Source organism: Branchiostoma lanceolatum, chromosome 11, assembly GCF_035083965.1.
Source record: "Branchiostoma lanceolatum isolate klBraLanc5 chromosome 11, klBraLanc5.hap2, whole genome shotgun sequence".
Lineage (NCBI taxonomy): Eukaryota > Metazoa > Chordata > Leptocardii > Amphioxiformes > Branchiostomatidae > Branchiostoma > Branchiostoma lanceolatum.
This window is the reverse complement of record NC_089732.1, coordinates 12,388,136-12,405,978: the sequence shown is the minus strand read 5'-3', so window position 1 is coordinate 12,405,978 and position 17,843 is coordinate 12,388,136. Positions and strand designations below refer to the sequence as shown.

Here is a 17,843-nt window from a genome sequence, read left to right as displayed (position 1 = left end):
TACTAAATACGAAATAACAATAAATACACCCTGGCCTTGAGACGGTAGAAACTTGCTTTGGACGCTTCAATTATAAATGCAAGATGATAACAGAACCTTTCAAGACGCAAAATATGGAAAGGGTGGTTTGTTTTCAAATCAACCAAAGAGTCGTTACTAATCGCATTATCTTAGTTCTGGGCAGATGCATCCGCAATATGGATAAACATGTATGCGTTATTTCATAATTTTCAACGCAACAATGTGAACCAATATCGTCGTAAATCAGCAAAAAGTATACCTAAGCCCTATAAACTCCTTGCTATACCAGCCCACCTTAAACGAAGAAAACACGATGCTTTACATTTCCAGTTTCTCTAGAATATAGAGGGCTTCAATATGGGTTTTAGATAGTTCGAAAAAGATAATCAAACTTCAAACTTGGATGTCTACAGCGATCCCATTAAGTTGACACTCAAACTAAATCTGAGAGATTCGGACGTTCCTAAGCACGACATATATATAGCTCCTTGTCTCCATATTTTTATGTTTCTTCTTTTTCTTTTCTAGTTGGACATCCCGTTGGCTGTACACAATATTTGACACTCAAACTAAATATGAGATATTCGGACGTTTATACGCACGACATATAGCTCCCTGACTCCGTATTTTTATGTGTTTATTTTTTTCTTTTCTAGTTGGACATCCCGTTGGTTGTACGGCTGGAGCCAGCATTTGGCCACCAGGCGCACGCAATCGTCACCCTGCTGGAGCGAAACGTGCTGTACAGCTTCGCCGCCTTGGTCATCGGACAGACCTCCATGGACTACGAGTTCATGGCGAAACTGGACAACCTAACATCCGGGGTACACTGGCAAGCCTCCAAGAAGATCTCTCTCGCGAGAGATGACGAGGACTTGAGTCGGCACCTGATGAACTTGAAGCAGAGTAACTGCAGGGCGTTTGTTCTGCATGGTTCTCCCAGTGACGTCATGAGAGTGTTCCGTATGGCGAAGACTCTAGGTCTAACGGGGTCGAACCACGCATGGATCTTAACGCAAGCGGCAGTCACGACATCGCAGCACGTACTGGAAGACTATCCTGTCGGAACTGTTGCGGTGAGATATAGCGATGACTCCCTTACTGACAAGATTTACGACGGCACGTTTCTGTTAATGGACTCCTTCAACAAAGTCCACAGAGACTACAACGGGAACGGAGCTCTACAGCGCCGCAAGGGATGCTGTGACGCTTCGGACAGTTACAACAAAAAGTTTCGATCTGAGGATTACTACAAGTAAGTGGTTCCATGTTAAAGTATATATATATGTACTGCTAAAGTATGTGACAGCGACCGTCAAGTAGCTCTTGCGCAAATCTCTTCTGTAAGACACCCTCCCGGCCCTGATCTTTTGAGCGGAGATTTTGGCTTCTGGGGGCGTCACTGACAGTTGCTCATAAATGATTAATGAGCTAGCCTTATTTGGCACAAACTGTCGTTAGTTGCTCATGAATGATTAAGTAGCTATGTAAGACGTAAGCTGATAGCTTCCCAGTGTCCTTTGCGGCTTTGCTCGAGATGAGCCTTAGTAAACCCTCTGATTGGCTGAAAGCTGTTTAGTGGTGACGTCGCCAGAAGCGTGTTCAGTGGCTCGGAAGGGCAGGGCCGCTATGGGAGGTAACGAGCATATCGGGTCTGCTGGGAGGATGCTGTAAGAAATATGTGGCAAGAACTGTACGGCGATCGTCGGCTGAGCATTTCGTTAGTATGCGTCTGTGATTTAGGCAAAAATTTCCTTTCAATTAATTGATAATGTTTTGAATGTTGGTAATGCTTTTTGATGATGTGCCAACTTTAAGCCCGTTCAAAGATAATGCACTATAAACCCCAGGTATATACAACTGCATAATATAAGCCTTTAGCATGCCTTGATTTTTAGAGTAGATTTGCGATTTTCATTCGGTTTTGTACTTCCCTTTGTGATTCGCTTTATATCTCGCTTACGATGCATTACTTTCGTCTGTAGATTTTTGCTCATCTTAATATTTTCCCTCCAGCAGTAGCGTTAGATAATTCTTAGCATTAACATTTTTCTATCCCGTTGCGTTCTGACGGATAAACAGGCCCCTGTCCTCTGCTAAGAGCAGGTACTGTATGGTTCTCAGTTGGCCGTAGGTGTGTTCCTGTCTGTCTGCCCAGTCGACATTCGTAGCGACACATTTTCACACCACAGTCTGTGACGAAGAAAGGGGCTTTGCTTTTAACCCTTAGGCTAATGAAAATTATCCAAAGCAGTGTTTGTCATTTTCCCTAGCTTATTCCTCTTCGATTATGAAAAATTGCCCGCTTATCATTGAAAATACGAGGCTGTTCACAGAAGCCTAAAATGGAGACTTTTAACTTTTACAGTATACTAGCGGTGTCATTTGATTTTCTCTGTCTGACGTTATATGTATAATCATCGTGATCGATTGCAGTTAGGCTTCAGGTACGAATTTCAAACAACGTTACAATACATCACGACCATGGCCAAAGTATTTGAATATAGCCAATATTCCACAAAATGTACATAATTATGTCCCCCAAAACATTGAACGTTTTGCTTGATATTGTCCACTCTTCACTCTACCTGCAATAGCTTCACTAGATTCTAACGGATGGCCGTTGTCTTCTTAGCAAGATTTGACCACTTGATGACTTTAAAGAAACTTGTTGAGGATGCCTGAACTCAGTACTAAATGTTTGCTATCATTTTGCTCATGTCCTTGTAGCAGGAGCCCCCCTCCCACCCCTTCCCTTCGTCTCATACATGTAGACTAGAACGTCTGCTCTACGCCATTTTAGCTCCAGGAGTCCTTCGTTCCATGTCGTCTGTTTCTCTGTGTTACAAAAGAAGATAGATATATATATTATGCGTGAGGTGTAGAAGTAACCTAGATCCAAATCGTATGGGATTTCGTTATACATAAATGGCCCCCGTCGGTCAATATTAGTGACCATGGTAAAATCCTAATGATAAGTTATCGTTTAAGACAACGTTTGACATCGATAGGGCATCATTGTCCTCTCGTACATCAAGTTTCAAAACAATCCGACGTTTGTTAAAATGTCTAGACCAAGAGTAATATCACCTTCCTTATCATGATCATCTGCACGTGTTAACTGTTTTGACACAGTCTTAACGCCAAGCTGCCAAACGGTGATCAAATTTGATGACTGATCGCAGAATTCATAAAAAGCTCTCAGTTAAAGAGCACACAGTTGATTTATTTACCCTTTCTTTTCTTTTTTCGTCATCAATCCAGACACGTGCTCAACACCAAGACGCGCAGCAGGGGCAGTTTGATCCAGTTCGATCAGAACGGGATGTCCACCCGAGCCACCTATGACCTGCTGGACCTCAAGAGAGAAGACGACGGGCACATGACGTGGGCCGACGTCGGCCAATGGGACGACGGCACGCTTCGGCTCAAGTCGGGCGCCGGAGACAACCTCGTGCTCTTCGCCGGCCGCCTCGGCAAGAAACGGATCGTGACGATCGCAGAGAAGCCGTTCACCTACGTCACACCTCTCATGGACTCCCAGCATCCCTGCAACTCTCGCGTGAAGTGCCTGATCCCCGTGGGAAATAGAACGACGCATAAGTTCAACATAGAAACGACTGACGACGACAACTTGTACCAGTACGACGATACGAACTCCACCTACATCATCAAGTGCTGTGAGGGTCTGGTGGTAGACCTAATGGAGGCCATAGCCACGGATCTAGGTCTAGAGTACGAACTGTACCACGTGGCTGACTCGAAATACGGGTCGAACGGGTCTGGGACGTGGAACGGGATGGTGCGAGACTTGATGGACGGGAATGCGGAAATGGCCATCGGACCAATCAGCGCCACCATGAACCGTTATGACGTCATTGATTTCACGGAGCCGTTTGCCCACTCCGGTATCGGTATCATAGTGGCCAAACGGACGGACAGTCCTCGGCTCACGTGGTTCCTGGGTATGTATGCACTTTTTGCAATGATCTTGCAGAGATAATACATAGACTATAAGTCATATTTTCTAATCCTAGGAGATTCCTTGAAATGTAGTAGCACACTGCCACAGTATAAGAGTCTGTCAAATCCTTGACCTACCCGTTAAAGGCAACCCAAGCAATATTAGGGCCCGAAAATCGGATTTTGAAAGTCAATTTATTTGGTCATTTCTATACATGATTAGTTCAAGCAACACTATCACAATGTATAGAGATGTCCATGATGCAAAAAATATGACTTCGTTGTAATGTGAGAAATCACTGAAAATCGTCGCCGGGGTTTTTGTAGGCTCGTAAAACTAAGGGGATCATCGTATGGCATGTTTTTGCACGGTTTGAAATGCTCAAAGTGTGAAGTTTATTACATACACAAATGTGGTAGACAGTGTTAGAAAATGTTTCTACAATAAAGATTTCAGCATTTTTATTTCAATTTTTTGGCCCCTAATATTGCTTTGGTTGCCTTTAAAGTAGCAACACGTCCGGACCGTCTCTTTCTTTGACCCACCATTTGATCTCCTGGACTTCCATTGCAACCCAGATCTGGAGCGTAGACCACCTCTGTGCCACCGTTTAGCCATTTGGGACAATAAAAGTCACCCGTTGATCACAAAGTACATGTATAAAAAAGTGATGCCAAAAACTGTCAAGGAGCGTCAGTGATACTAAAAACCTGTTATGGGGCGTCAAACGTCGACAAAGTTTGACGCTCCATGACCCCTAGATCTTGGCAAAATCCCTAACATCCCGTCATGCTGCCGTCTCGATGGTGACTTCAGCACCAAGGACAGGGGAGGGCGGGCTGGAGGTGGGGGCGTCGTCGGGCGGTAAAAAGAGTGCAACGGGCGGTTAAGTGGTGCATCGCGCGGTACGGACGTGCGCGTATCACTCATTCCCATTCAATTTCCGTTACCGTTTGAAGTAAGACGTTTCTGACATTAAGATATGCCACATATAAGGTGACAAACTGTCGTTTTTAGGACGACTTAAAACTTTTCTGGCTTTTGAAAATGACAGTTTGGTACCTTATATGTGGCATATCTTAATATCAGGAACGTCTTACTTCAAACGGTAACGGAAGCTACAAAATGTGTACATTCACATGAGAACGAGCGTTATACGGTTGTGACTGGTGCCATGACCTTATGGCCCAGATACATCGTATTGATCGTAGCTTCACCAAGCGTTGTCCGCCCCGCCTCAGTGACCACCGCTGCCTCCCTCGATGTATTCCCAACCTCAGTACGACCGTTGATTGGCGATAATGGTATCCGAAATCGATTCTTAATGTCTATCAACGCTTCTCTCCATCAGAAACTTTGCGCTGGGACAACTGGCTGATGACCTTCGTGACCCTGCACTTCGTGGCTGTCGTCATCACCATCTTTGAGTGGTTCAGTCCGTACGGACTCCACCCTAGGGGGAGGGGCAGAACCTCAAACTTCGGCTTTCCCTCGGCCCTGGTCAACGTGTGGTCCATTCTCTTCTCTCACACCGTCTACACCAAGCCACCAAAGAGCTGGAGCAGGTGCTGTATTTTGACTAGAAAAATGCTGTGTTTCCGGTTAACAGGGGTGACAAAGAATTCATACGAATTTTACGGAATTCATACGAGTTTTACGGAATACATACGATCCATTACGAGAAACATACGAATTTTACGGGATACATACGATCCATTACTAATTTGTTCGCCATCGCGCTAGCACCGAATCTAGCTTTGTCTGGTCCTACTAGTTGGTCTCAACCTACATTAGTCTTAATTCAGTGCAGCTTGAGATATTTAGAGCTCTTCAAAGCCAAGATATCGTACGAAGAACTGGTTATCCCGAGTCCGCCATCTTGACTTTGGCGGTCATGTCATGTGACCAAACAAATAGTAAGGATCGTATGTTTCCTAGTAATGGATCGTATGTATTCCATCGAACCTAGCTTTTTGGGGATAGGTCGCTGTCAAGGGACGTACGCGTTCCAATCTGAGTGACATCTGAGTGATGAAATTCAAGACAAACTTCCTATATTTCACATTCTGTTAACAAATGAGGGCATTGAAAATTTAAAAATATTATCAAGAACAAAACCTTCAACGGAAATGACCTATACATTATTTCGTATTCCTGGTGGTGAGAACTGTGTAAAAACAATCTGCACAAGGTCCGCTGAGTGAGAAACACCATCTCAAACTATACTCTTCTGTTTGTAAACAACAATGTAAAGAAATTGTAGGATATATACTTTCTGTATGTCTTAATCTTACATAGTGGGCCTTAAAGCATTCAGGATGAAGGTACATGTATAACATACTTTTCTGTTAAGACCAAGAGAAAAGGACAATGTGTTTCCCGTCACGTTCCTAATAAAACTAGGGTCGATAGGTTGGGATTCTGTTTGAGTTTTTTTGTTAAAACAAAGGAGAATGTTTACTACACATTCTTACATTAGCTGTTCAGTGCACTCATGTGTTGACAGAATGTGAAATATACTATTAGGAAGTTTGTTTTGAATTCCATCACTCAGACGTCAGATTGGAACGTGTATGTCCCGTGCCTGCGACCGACCCCAAAAAGGTAGATTCGTCAGTTTTTTCTATGGTCGGTCGGGTTACCGAAAACACAACATTTTTCTAGTCCTTATGTTTCAGTAACGGTCAGCAATTTTCATTTCTCTTAATGTCGACCTCTTTGATAAATGTTGTATAAAGTAATAACATGTATATTGCCTGGTGATAACCTTTTTTGTTCTTTCTTACCTCAGCCGATGGGTTATCAACTTCTGGGGAGCGTTTTCTTTCATCTTCCTGGGGAGCTACACGGCAAACCTGGCTTCATTCATGGTAGCACAGGACCAGTACTACAACCTGGCGGGGCTGCACGATCAAAGGGTGAGAGGGCACACATCCGGGGTAGTTGCAGACGGTGGAGAGGGGGGGGGGTCCTCATTTCATGGTTAAACTATAAAACCGTTAATGTGATCTCTAGGGTTGAAAGATACACGAGACCTCTACATTCATTACGGATTGTTGGATCCGTTGGCATGTGGGGTGGCCGCCATCTTTAATTGTGACGTCACAGGGTTGCCATGCCATTTTATTGGGAGGGGTGCTTTTTGGGGTCGCTAGCGTTCTCTCTTATTTTTAACAAATCGGCACACAACTATCACACATTCAACTCATATAAAAAGACAAAAATTCAATACCAATTCATATTTATAGAAAAACCCCTAATCGCTAAACTAACACAGCATACCTGTAGTAAATGTAGCACAAATACTTAACTCTAGTTCATTTTCCTTTTGATAACATCGTAAGATCTTTTACGTCTTCTTTTTGTAGCGAGCAAGCGGACCTCACAAGTCCCCCCTTTAATTTCAAAACGCCACAGTGACTATCTTCTGCGGTGATATCCGAGTCACGCGTGTTGTGAATGGAAAAAGCTGAGGCAATTTAGGCGCAGCAATGACATATCTAGGATTTAAATGGCAGTACCATCTTGAAAACAGCCCATTTTCTAGGCAATCCCTCCGGCAAATGTGTTCAGCTAGTTGAACGTGTCTATCGTGATGCCCGTTCTGTGCATAAAAATGTAGGGAAGGTTCATTTTCCTTCCAGGTGTGGTCTATGTTTGGGGGGGGGGGGGGGGGGCAGCGAATAATAAAATACTGTAGACTGGTATTAGGAGGGTACACCTTTTTTTGCAATTGTTGTCGTGCATGTTTTGGACGAAAATTAGATTTTATGACTGGATATGGGAGGTCATCGGCCTAATATCATTAGTCATTTACAACTCACAAGTTTGAATTTTTCTCGGCAAAAAAATGATTAGTAACAATGCTTCCATCGCCAGAAAAGAATAGACTTGAATGTTATGAGATGCTAAGCAGTACAAATTTCTGCTTTTTAATTCCATTGCAATTCACGCTGATGTCTGTAGAGGACGCTGCCATGCAAGGAATTTGTGTGTGTGTGTGTGCGTGTGCGTGTGCGTGTGCGTGTGCGTGTGCGTGTGCGTGTGTGTGTGTGTGTGTGTGTGTGTGTGTGTGTGTGTGTGTGTGTGTGTGTGTGTGTGTGTGTGTGTTGTTGGGCGCAGCAACATTACAGGTATATGCAAATAAAACATTTGCCTGTCAAGTTGTTGTGCCTTATACTGTATTCCCTTTCTTTATCCATCAGTTGATCAGCGGTCCACTTCTCTACGGCGTGGCCACGGGAACGAGTATAGAGACGTATCTGCAAGAGCAAACCCTTTTGACAAAAAAGAAGGACCGTTTTGTCTCAGTCAACATCACGGAGTTTGGGATCCGGCAGCTGAAGTAAGTAGAAACCGTTCGTCAGTCATACCGCCATTCCGCTCTCCGCGACCAAAAATTTAAGGTCTCATTCATGAGTTTTTTCGCCCTATAGGCTTAACGTTACATGTTATAATACATGTTTTACACGGGCACGTTCTTAATGAAGCTAAAGAGAATGTGCCAATGTTATTCATTCTTTGTTGAGAACATTTATTTTCACTACAAACAATCTCTTTTATAGCAATTACAAACTGCACTTAGCTACACCCCAAAAAGGCACTTTCCAGCTGTAAGCGCAGGACCGCATCACCTACAATGCCGGGCTGTGGACGTCCGATCTCGCGCTCGGCTGCCGAACTTTACCTGCTAATTTCTTCCGTTACAAACAAGCTTTCATCAGTTTGACGCTTGAGATCAGCTGGACTGACTAAAAGAGAATTTCCCACCGATATAAACACACGTTTATGCAGCCGTTAAATTTTTTGGCCACTGATTCTTTTACCCACTCGGAGTAATACATGAACGAGACCTTAACAGAGCGCTCACCGGATTTGATACATAAAAAGCGAATATTTTTTCACTTTGTGTGTTTTGTTGTCTTTTCAGTCGTTCTTTACATTTTGCATGATATTCCAATTATGAAGTCAGATTCAAATCCAGACCCAAAAAAATGTAAGTCGCAGCGAGAGCGCAGCGAGGGCGCAGCGAGGGCGCAGCGAGGGCGCAGCGAGGGCGCAGCGAGGGCGCAGCGAGGGCGCAGCGAGGGCGCAGCGAGGGCGCAGCGAGGGCGCAGCGAGAGCGCAGCGAGAGCGCAGCGCGATCGCCGTCTAGTGGAATAGGGCCTCAAGGGGTGTCTGGGGACAAGGGGTAAGGGGTCGGTCTGTTGGCATGATAAGTCTACAGGAGACACACGGTCACAAGGAAATCAAATACCAGGACTCTATGTCTTTTTATAGCTAAGAGTGACCTCAATTAATTCTACATGTTCGTTCAGGTGCGGCCCTGTCTACTGCCTACGTGCTCAGGCCAGAAACTGGCCCCTTGCTTTCCAGGAGGATCCTCCAAGAAGTCCTGTCCCTTGCCCTGGCCTCTGCTTCCCGACTGTTTAAGCCCGTGTCCTTCACAATTTGGTCTTTCCATCTCTTCGGTGGTCTTCCCCGGGGTCTGGGGGTGGCTGTAGGCTTTGTACACTAGTGTTTGTGGGGGTCGTCTTATGACGTGTCCAAACCGTCTCAACCTTCTCGTCTGTACTATTTCCACGATGGTCTTTTTTGCCCCGAGTTTGGCTCTGATTTCAACATTTGGTATGCGATCACGGAGCGTGATGCAGAGAATTGCCCGTAGGCACCTCATTTCGAAGGCTAATAGGAGAAGTTCATTTATCTTTTTTAAGGTCCAAGTTTCACAAGCATATGTAGCTATGGGGAGTATAAGTGCCCGAAAGAGGCGCACTTTCAGGCATCTACTGGACTCCTTGCGGTTGCAAACTGTTTTTCTTAGTCGACCAAATGCTGAGGCAGCTAGTGATAACCTTCTCTTGATGTCAATTGTGGTACCGGGAACAACACATAGACGCACTAGGAACATCTGTACAAGTAATGATTGAGTACCCGAAGAATGGAAATAAAAATTCCATCGGGATATCCTGCTTTTAGGTGCCCTACTTTGTCTGATCTTGACTTTATTTCCTCGCCCATCGTTAACTAAAAGTCTGGTCTGAATCTTCTCTGCAGAAAAGGCGAGATCGATGCTTTTTTCGCCGGCTCCAACCTGCTGGAGTATCACATCGCCAACGATCCGGAGTGCGAGATAGTCAAAGTAGGGAACGTGGCTGCTGCGGAGGGATACGCCTTTGGTGTCCGAAAAGGTGAGAAGCCTAGGCATGACGTCATTGCTCAAAAGTTCACATTAGCCTTATACTCCTATTCATTGTTGAAACAGTTGAGAGAGGAAGTCACGCCATAATTTCAATGAAATTTGATTCATCATATGTTAAACATCCAATCGTCAGTATCATATAGTCTTGGTCACGGTTTTTGACTCTGAGTTAAAATTAATCTGGGACCCGGTAACAAATAAACGCCGTACGCTAATCGTGAGAACACCGAGAGCTCTAGAGGTACTCTTCCGGTGTCCAGCAATCCACACCCCTACGGTTACCGGTGTAAATGTGACCGTAGCATGAGCAAACAAGTACCGTAGATTTACCTGTAAGGCCTCTGTACATTATAAGATACATGGCATAAGAATAAAACTTCTTTTACGTACTTATTTCTTGTGTAACTTTTCCCTCAGGCTCGGCCCTGAAGGACCCAGTATCGTCCTTGATCCTGCACTACTCCAGCAACGGATATCTGGACGAGTTGACGCAGAAATGGTACTCCACCGGGAGTTGTGACAAGAAAAAGCGGGACCCCAATGTGCGTACAAGTCTATAATCAGAATAACTAAATCTATATTTCCGAAAATAATTTCATCAGGTTGGTAGAATATAGGGTATAGGAGGTTCTTTTAACACAACCAGGTAATCTGCTAACGTTTCGATGTCTGTCAGAGCTTCTGACTGGAGTACTGCTTCCCACCGCTATAAGTAGCCGATATAGGTGGCGCTTTTGCGGTGAGAACACTGTCCCAAACGTGGCTAAGTTTGTATCCCCCCTGGTCTCGGTTCATCACTGGTGTTGTCGGCTACTTATAGCGGTGAGAAGCGGTACTCCAGTCAGAAGCTCTAATGAAGGTGTCTGACAGACACCGAAACGTTAGCAGGTGAAAGAATCTCCTATACCCTAACTAAATCCATAGTCAGAGGATATCATAAATTGCATTCTCTTAACTCCGCATGGCACTACAAAAGAGGCGATTTACAAAATTTCGCTTTTTGATTTACGTTTGAACGTGATTAGACATAAAGACTCCCGGGCACATTTGACCCGCTCATTACGTCACGTCGTTGGAAGGTCACGAGTTAGAAGTGAGCGGGTCAGACTACATGACGAAGACCGAAGAGTTAGTCGAAAACTTGTATAATGAGTTAGTAGCATGCCTTCCTTGTATTGGATCAAAGGCTTGAGACCTAAACCATGTTACCATAAAGTTTTATTGCAAGTTCATGCCCGTGGGCTAATTGCAAATACATAGCACAAACATTTGGAAAACATACATGTGTCAGTGAACTGTGACTGACTTTGTTGTAACAATAGGCTACTAATACTACATACGACTGTTGGCTATATCTGAACAAGCTTAAGCTGGGTTTGGCTTATTTTTTTGGAGGCAATGGAAGACGAAAAGTCCCACCTTTTCTAGAATTTGTGGGTTCTGTGATTTCAAGAGAAAAGTAGATTTTTGTTCATCCGTGAATGTGTTAAAGTAGGGGTATTTCTTGGTAACTTGTTTAAACAATTCAGTTCTTTCGTCATAGTTACTAACCAACAAGGTGAACTTTTATGAAAAGCTTGCGTTTTCTTTGTTTCTAATAGGAAGAAAAGCGACAGTTGGGGGTCAAGCACGCGGAGGGTTTGGCACTTTTCATGATCGCTGGGATCGTGCTGTCCATCATCGTGCTAGTGCTAGAGTACGCCGTGTACTTCTGCGTCCTGCCCTGTCTGAAGAGACGCAAGTGTAAGAGGTGGATGCCTGTCAGCCAGGTTAGAGCTTTTGCGTTTGGTCTGTTTTTAAACATTATTATTATTATTATTATTATCATCAACATCATCATCATCATCATCATCATCATCATCATTATCATCGAAATCATAATCATTACTATTATCATTATCATTATCATTATCATTATTATTATTATTACTAAAATAATAATAATAATGGTTTATTGGTCAGAAATTACCCGTGCAATGGCAGCCAGTGCTGAATTGCTGCAGGGTTTACAATCACATACTTAGTTATACACAACAGATACATATTTGCTCTACACTTGCACTTTGTGGAACTGTCGCAAGGGTCTGGGAGGCTGCCATTCGGCGCCAGCAAGAGACCTCAATACGACCTTCCCCAACCTAAGTCAGGTACCCATTCACACCCGGGTGGAGTGTGGAAAGTCGTGTAAAGTGCCTTTCCCAAGGGCACAACATCGGGGCATATCAGTGGTTTCGAACCCTGGACCTCTCGGTTCTGGGCGAAACACCCTACCGATTGCGCCACACAATGCCACATTAGGCCAAAGCAAGAAAATTGGCTGATTTTTTTCCTCTCCGGAGATGGTCAGCATGACTAGAAACTACCCAAATGGGAAAATTTGTCGTGTTGTTGCCTTGATTGTACTTCTAGAAGTGACACTAGCCATGACTGTAGCTACAGATAAAACTGACGATAAACAGTTGTTAAAGTGGCACCAATGTGGTAGCCATGAGTGTAGTTCTCAACTTGGTAAGTGACACCACTTTACCATACTTTGTGCACTTCTTGGATACAGGAACAAAAGACTTGTTGCCTATGAAACCATGTTTGGTCGCTTCGATTCTTGTTATATAGCGTTTATGGTGTCTAATTTGAAAATTTAGCCATCTTGTGTTTTTTTTACCTATCCTGTTTTTTTCGCCCTCTCGCATTAAATTTAGAGTCTGCAGAGGATGTCATAACATTTACTTGCTGTGGCCTAATGATACACTTAGTAAAGATCTCAGTATTTTGGCGACGCCTCAGGTATGAAGTCAATAATACCATATTGTGTTTTGTTTCCTCAGAGACTTCATCGCGCGGTGAACAAGGACGACTTGGCGGGGCCCAAATCTGCTCTGAGAGAAATGGCCAACATCGTGAAGAGGGGCCAGTTTTACCTCATGTTCGAGAAAGATACTTTAGTGAGTACTTCCTGTATTCTTGCTTGTGCCTAATGGATCGTGTTGTGTAAAGGTTTCACCCCAAGATGAATGGATGGATGGATGGATGGAAGATGGAAGGAAGGAAGGAAGGAAGGAAGGAAGGAAGGAAGGAAGGAAGGAAGGATGGAAGGAAGGAAGGAAGGAAGGAAGGAAGGAAGGAAGGAAGGAAGGAAGGAAGGAAGGAAGGAAGAGAAAGGAAAGAAAGAATGGATGGATGGATGGATAAATGGATGGATGGATGGATGGATGGAAGATGGAAGGAAGGAAGGAAGGAAGGAAGGAAGGAAGGAAGGAAGGAAGGAAGGAAGGAAGGAAGGAAGGAAGGAAGGAAGGAAGGAAGGAAGGAAGGAAGGAAGGAAGGAAGGAAGGAAGAGAAAGGAAAGAAAGAATGGATGGATGGATGGATGGATAAATGGATGGATGGATGGATGGATGGATGGATGGATGGATGGATGAATGGATGGATGGATGGATGGATGAATGGATGGATGGATGGATGGATGGATGGATGGATGGAAGATGGATGGATGGATGGATGGACGCATGGACGGATGGATGGATGCATGGATGCATGAATGGATGGATGGATTACGTTGAACAGATATGAGGCGCAATGCTATACATTGTGTATTCTGTTTAGGAATCATTAAACTGATGTTTCTGCTTTTCTGCAGATCAAACTCAGGCAGCAGCGAGCCCCGTCCTTCGCCCCTCCTAACCAACAGTAAGTATAAATAATTGGACGATGCTCAATACAAGACTAAGACATTGCGTATATATATATATATATATACCATATATAAAATGTAGTATGGCCAATATACAAATCAGGTTACTTGGAATGCTATATAAAACGAAGGTTTAGCAAACGATATTCCTCTTCATTCGGTGATCACGGAATGTTACACAAACTGAAGAGTAAGTAATTTGTTTTAGTAAAAGACAACATGATCAAGTCATTTTCAACTAGTATTAAACTAGATATGTTTTGGCGACGCCTCAGGGACGACGCCATCTAGTGTCTTTATCAGATTGAGCGTAGCATGTATACTAATGTCTAATCTTCATATCTGCACATGTCTCCAATGCAGAACCCAGAAGCGGGATGTCAGCGTCCAGACGCCAGCCAAGCTCGAGTGTTTTGACGTCCAGACGTACTCGACGGAACGGAAGATCTTTCCGGATCCCTGTTCGGACGGTTCCGGATCGTACGACATGTCGACGTCGGACGAGGAAAAGAACATGGAGACGAAGAAACTATCCGCTGCGTCTGCCGCAGCGGTGGCGATGGGAGATTCAAAGGGAGGAAGGCTCGACTTTAGCGTCGGGCATGATGTTTTCCCTACGGCCATGCTTCACCACGACGGATGCGGGACGCTACACAAGTGTTACACTCCGGGCGGAGACCTCAAACTCACCCCAAACGGGAACATCTTTGCGCGGAGTCCTCAATACGAGAAACAATCCTCCCTCACTACGGACGCGAGAAGGCCCATTTATGCTAAGATTCTCCCCACCCTAAGAGGCAGCCTGTCGAAGTCTTCCGAAAATGTGACTCTAGAGAATGTCGACACCCAGTGGAATCAGTTCTCCTTTCCAGACAGGCAGCCCGAAAATACAAACACTCCCGCCAACTCTAACCCCCCAAGTTACTCCCTGAGACCACCCGAACTGCAGCCGCAAGGGGCCGCTTGTGCACACACGCCGCCACACACGGCGCCCGAGTCGGAGGCGGGCGGGTCAAAGTTCACGTTCGACGCGCGGGAGCTGTGTTCTCTTGACGACGATCCCATGCCCACCACAGACATCATGTTGAGATGGCAGAGCGCTGAGCTACAGCTTCGAACCGCCCTCAGAGAAAACGTCACGCTTAAGAGAAAACTGAGACAAGCGCGACATTCGGTGCACAACTGCCCGCAACATTCAACGACTCTCTGGTAGCAAGAGCAGTCAGAGAGCACCCATGCTTTAGTATGAAAATGAATCGCCTACTTGACTTTAATCATTTTCACGCAGTGGAAAACTTCATTATGTAAATACCTGGACCTTGGGTTCAGCTTGTCAGAGTTTGTATGTCTGAAAAAGTCAGAAAAAAATTCCGAAAGTTGCAGAAAAGATGTACATTTAACAACAAAATTATCCATACCTCTCGAATTGTAATAGGCTTGGCACGTGTATGGATAAATTTGTTGTTAACTATACATAGATCTGAATCGACTCTATGAGAACGAAATATCTTGAAACTGGAATTTCGTTCGGAATTGTAGATCTACACATACGATGAATATAGTTCTTAGGAGTTTGTCAAGGAAATCTGAGGAAATAGTTCCTAAACTAGGTGCACCCGTAGCGAAAATCGAGCACAGTTTTCTGGAATAATAGTTTTCTGTAGTTATAAAGGAATACGGTACTTAAGCATAACAAAAAAAGCAGGAATCCTAAGCTAAAAATGTGAAACAGATCTTTTATGAGAAGACAATTGTGCAATATTTTGAATACAAAAAATGTAGCCGGCCTTTTCTAGTCTTGTGTAAATTTGACCCGATTTCTTGAACTGCGCATGCGTATATCTCAGTACCATACAATGAGGGACAGAGCAAGGAGATTCACAAATAAAAGTACATTTCGATCTGAAGATTAGTTTTCATTAGTATTTAGTGATTTAGATCGATTAGATTGAAATAAAGGTAGAAAGAAGCTTTGAACCTTTGGATGATGCAATGAGGAAGAACATCCATAGCTAGATTTCTTGTACTATCATCAAATGTTGTTGATTTTTAGCGAAGAAAGGTCGTTGCAAACAAATTAAAGAAAACATAAACAAAACATACATAAAACTTCGTCGCCACAATGCTTGCCTTGAAGACTATTGCGTTGGAATCCTTTTCAAGATTTGTGGCATATGTGAATAAAACTGTGTGAAATATTTTAACTATGATATTTCTGTATTAGCCATAGTCCTAGGATATACACTTGTTGGTATGCTTTGTTCCCATTAGTATTAAATCTAACAAAGTAGTGAAAGATATTTAGCACTAAGGGCTTCGTCCTGCAAAAATGCTGCATCCTATGAAATATATTGCAGGAGTTGGTAGCACTGTTTTCACGTATAAGTATCTGCGGGTGAAAACCACGTGTATCTCGGTACTAAAGTTGTACATTGTAAATATGTTTGAAGCTAGGACGACACTTTGAGTGATAAAGTGACAACGTTAGCGTCCTGTGTGTGTGTCTGTCGTCTTTCTCCGTGACCCGTGGCTATACTGACCTTTAGTTTATGTGTCAACCGCTATGTACATATTTGCATACACTATTTGGTTGAACATACAACACTGGTGCTGATCTCCAAGCAGATATTTGGGATTTAAATTTTTATCAATTTCATGTCATAGACGGACGGGGTAAAAAAAATTTCCGTCCAAAGAAGCAAATTTCCGTCCTGGAAAAGAAGGAAAATATAAAACGTAATTTTCCATCGCAAAATCTGATTTAAAGTTACTAGTAGTCAGAATGCCATACACGCACAAAGCCCTGAGGGGGGGGGGGTGTCATGAAGGAAATATAATGTTATATAGACTCTTGTTTGTTGTGTTCGTATCATCAAATGTTACCTAGCCTCCTTCGCAGACTTTTGGGAGCGTCGGCGTTTATTTGTGTGTTTGTTAGTTGGTTTGTTGTTTTGTTTGTGTGTGTTGGTGCGCGTGTGTATGTGTGTGTGTGTGTGTGTACGTCTGTGTGTGTGTATGTGTGCATGTGTATGTGTGCGTGTGTGTGTGTGTGTGTGTGTGTGTGTGTGTGTGTGTGTGTGTGTGTGTGTGTGTGTGTGTGTGTGTGTGTGTGTGTGTTTGGGGTTCTGTAATGCCGCGGGGCGAAACTGTCTTTCCTAGCATCATAAAACCATAGCCCATGTTGAAAAGTCACGAGCTCAGCGCCCTCCCCCCTCCAGAAAACACCCACGCTCGAAGAAGTCTGCGAAGGAGGCTAAATGTCTGCCCTATCCGTAGTTACGTGAGGAAAGTCACATCACAACATTCCTTCGCACTGAGGGGTCGTTCAGAAATACGGGGAATGACGTCGGAGAACAAACACCCCAGTCATATGCAGATATTTTGGTACTTCATTATGATTTTTGAAAACAGTCACTCATTAAATCATTTTTGTTCCAACTTTCTTTATAATACAAAGCCTCAGTAAATTTCTCAGAGATAGCTAACCAACTATAGGTTCAGGACCTATAATTTGTGTGTCCGGCTGCATGCACTTTGAGAAAGACACCTTTGACAAGCCAATACTTTTCCTGTACCCATATTTCACCTGTATGCATACTCGTCCCATATTTCCGTAACCTCCCAACACAACACATTTCATACCCCCTGTAGTTGCCTACGAGACCAGCAATCACTTCTGAAACGTGCCCTTGATTTAAGACCTTTTTAATGAGGTGACATTACAGAGTAAAATACAAGATAACAAAAGCATCGTAATTCAAACTTCCGCAGACCAATAATACGTATCTATACAATACAGCTTGACATTTACATAGCGCTGATCTCTCAATAGAACCCCTGCCCTATCGCTATTTGCTTTCATCTTGAGGGCGACAGGAGACGTCATGTACCCTTAACGCTCTGATTTACGACAGCTCATTTATTACGACAAAAAAACACTTTGCGGCGCCAACAGGCCGAACGGG

General features: G+C 43.8%; 1 protein-coding gene across 2 annotated transcripts in view; it reads left to right on the top strand.

The window, feature by feature from the left end:
• LOC136444892 (glutamate receptor ionotropic, NMDA 3A-like) overlaps positions 1 to 16,365 on the top strand; it is a 51,319-nt gene extending 34,954 nt beyond the window's left edge. The window contains exons 2-13 of one of the 2 annotated variants that reach the window (XM_066442649.1): positions 678 to 1,276; positions 2,104 to 2,127; positions 3,286 to 3,986; positions 5,337 to 5,550; positions 6,777 to 6,903; positions 8,191 to 8,330; positions 10,043 to 10,176; positions 10,605 to 10,729; positions 11,789 to 11,956; positions 13,013 to 13,129; positions 13,825 to 13,874; positions 14,242 to 16,365. In XM_066442649.1, coding sequence (XP_066298746.1) covers positions 678 to 1,276; positions 2,104 to 2,127; positions 3,286 to 3,986; positions 5,337 to 5,550; positions 6,777 to 6,903; positions 8,191 to 8,330; positions 10,043 to 10,176; positions 10,605 to 10,729; positions 11,789 to 11,956; positions 13,013 to 13,129; positions 13,825 to 13,874; positions 14,242 to 15,091 — 3,249 coding nt within the window. In that variant the 3' untranslated portion in view covers positions 15,092 to 16,365. The remainder of the gene's footprint in view (positions 1 to 677; positions 1,277 to 2,103; positions 2,128 to 3,285; positions 3,987 to 5,336; positions 5,551 to 6,776; positions 6,904 to 8,190; positions 8,331 to 10,042; positions 10,177 to 10,604; positions 10,730 to 11,788; positions 11,957 to 13,012; positions 13,130 to 13,824; positions 13,875 to 14,241) is intronic. The other variant, XM_066442650.1, reaches the window with a different exon arrangement.
• Positions 16,366 to 17,843: the final 1,478 nt, after the last annotated feature.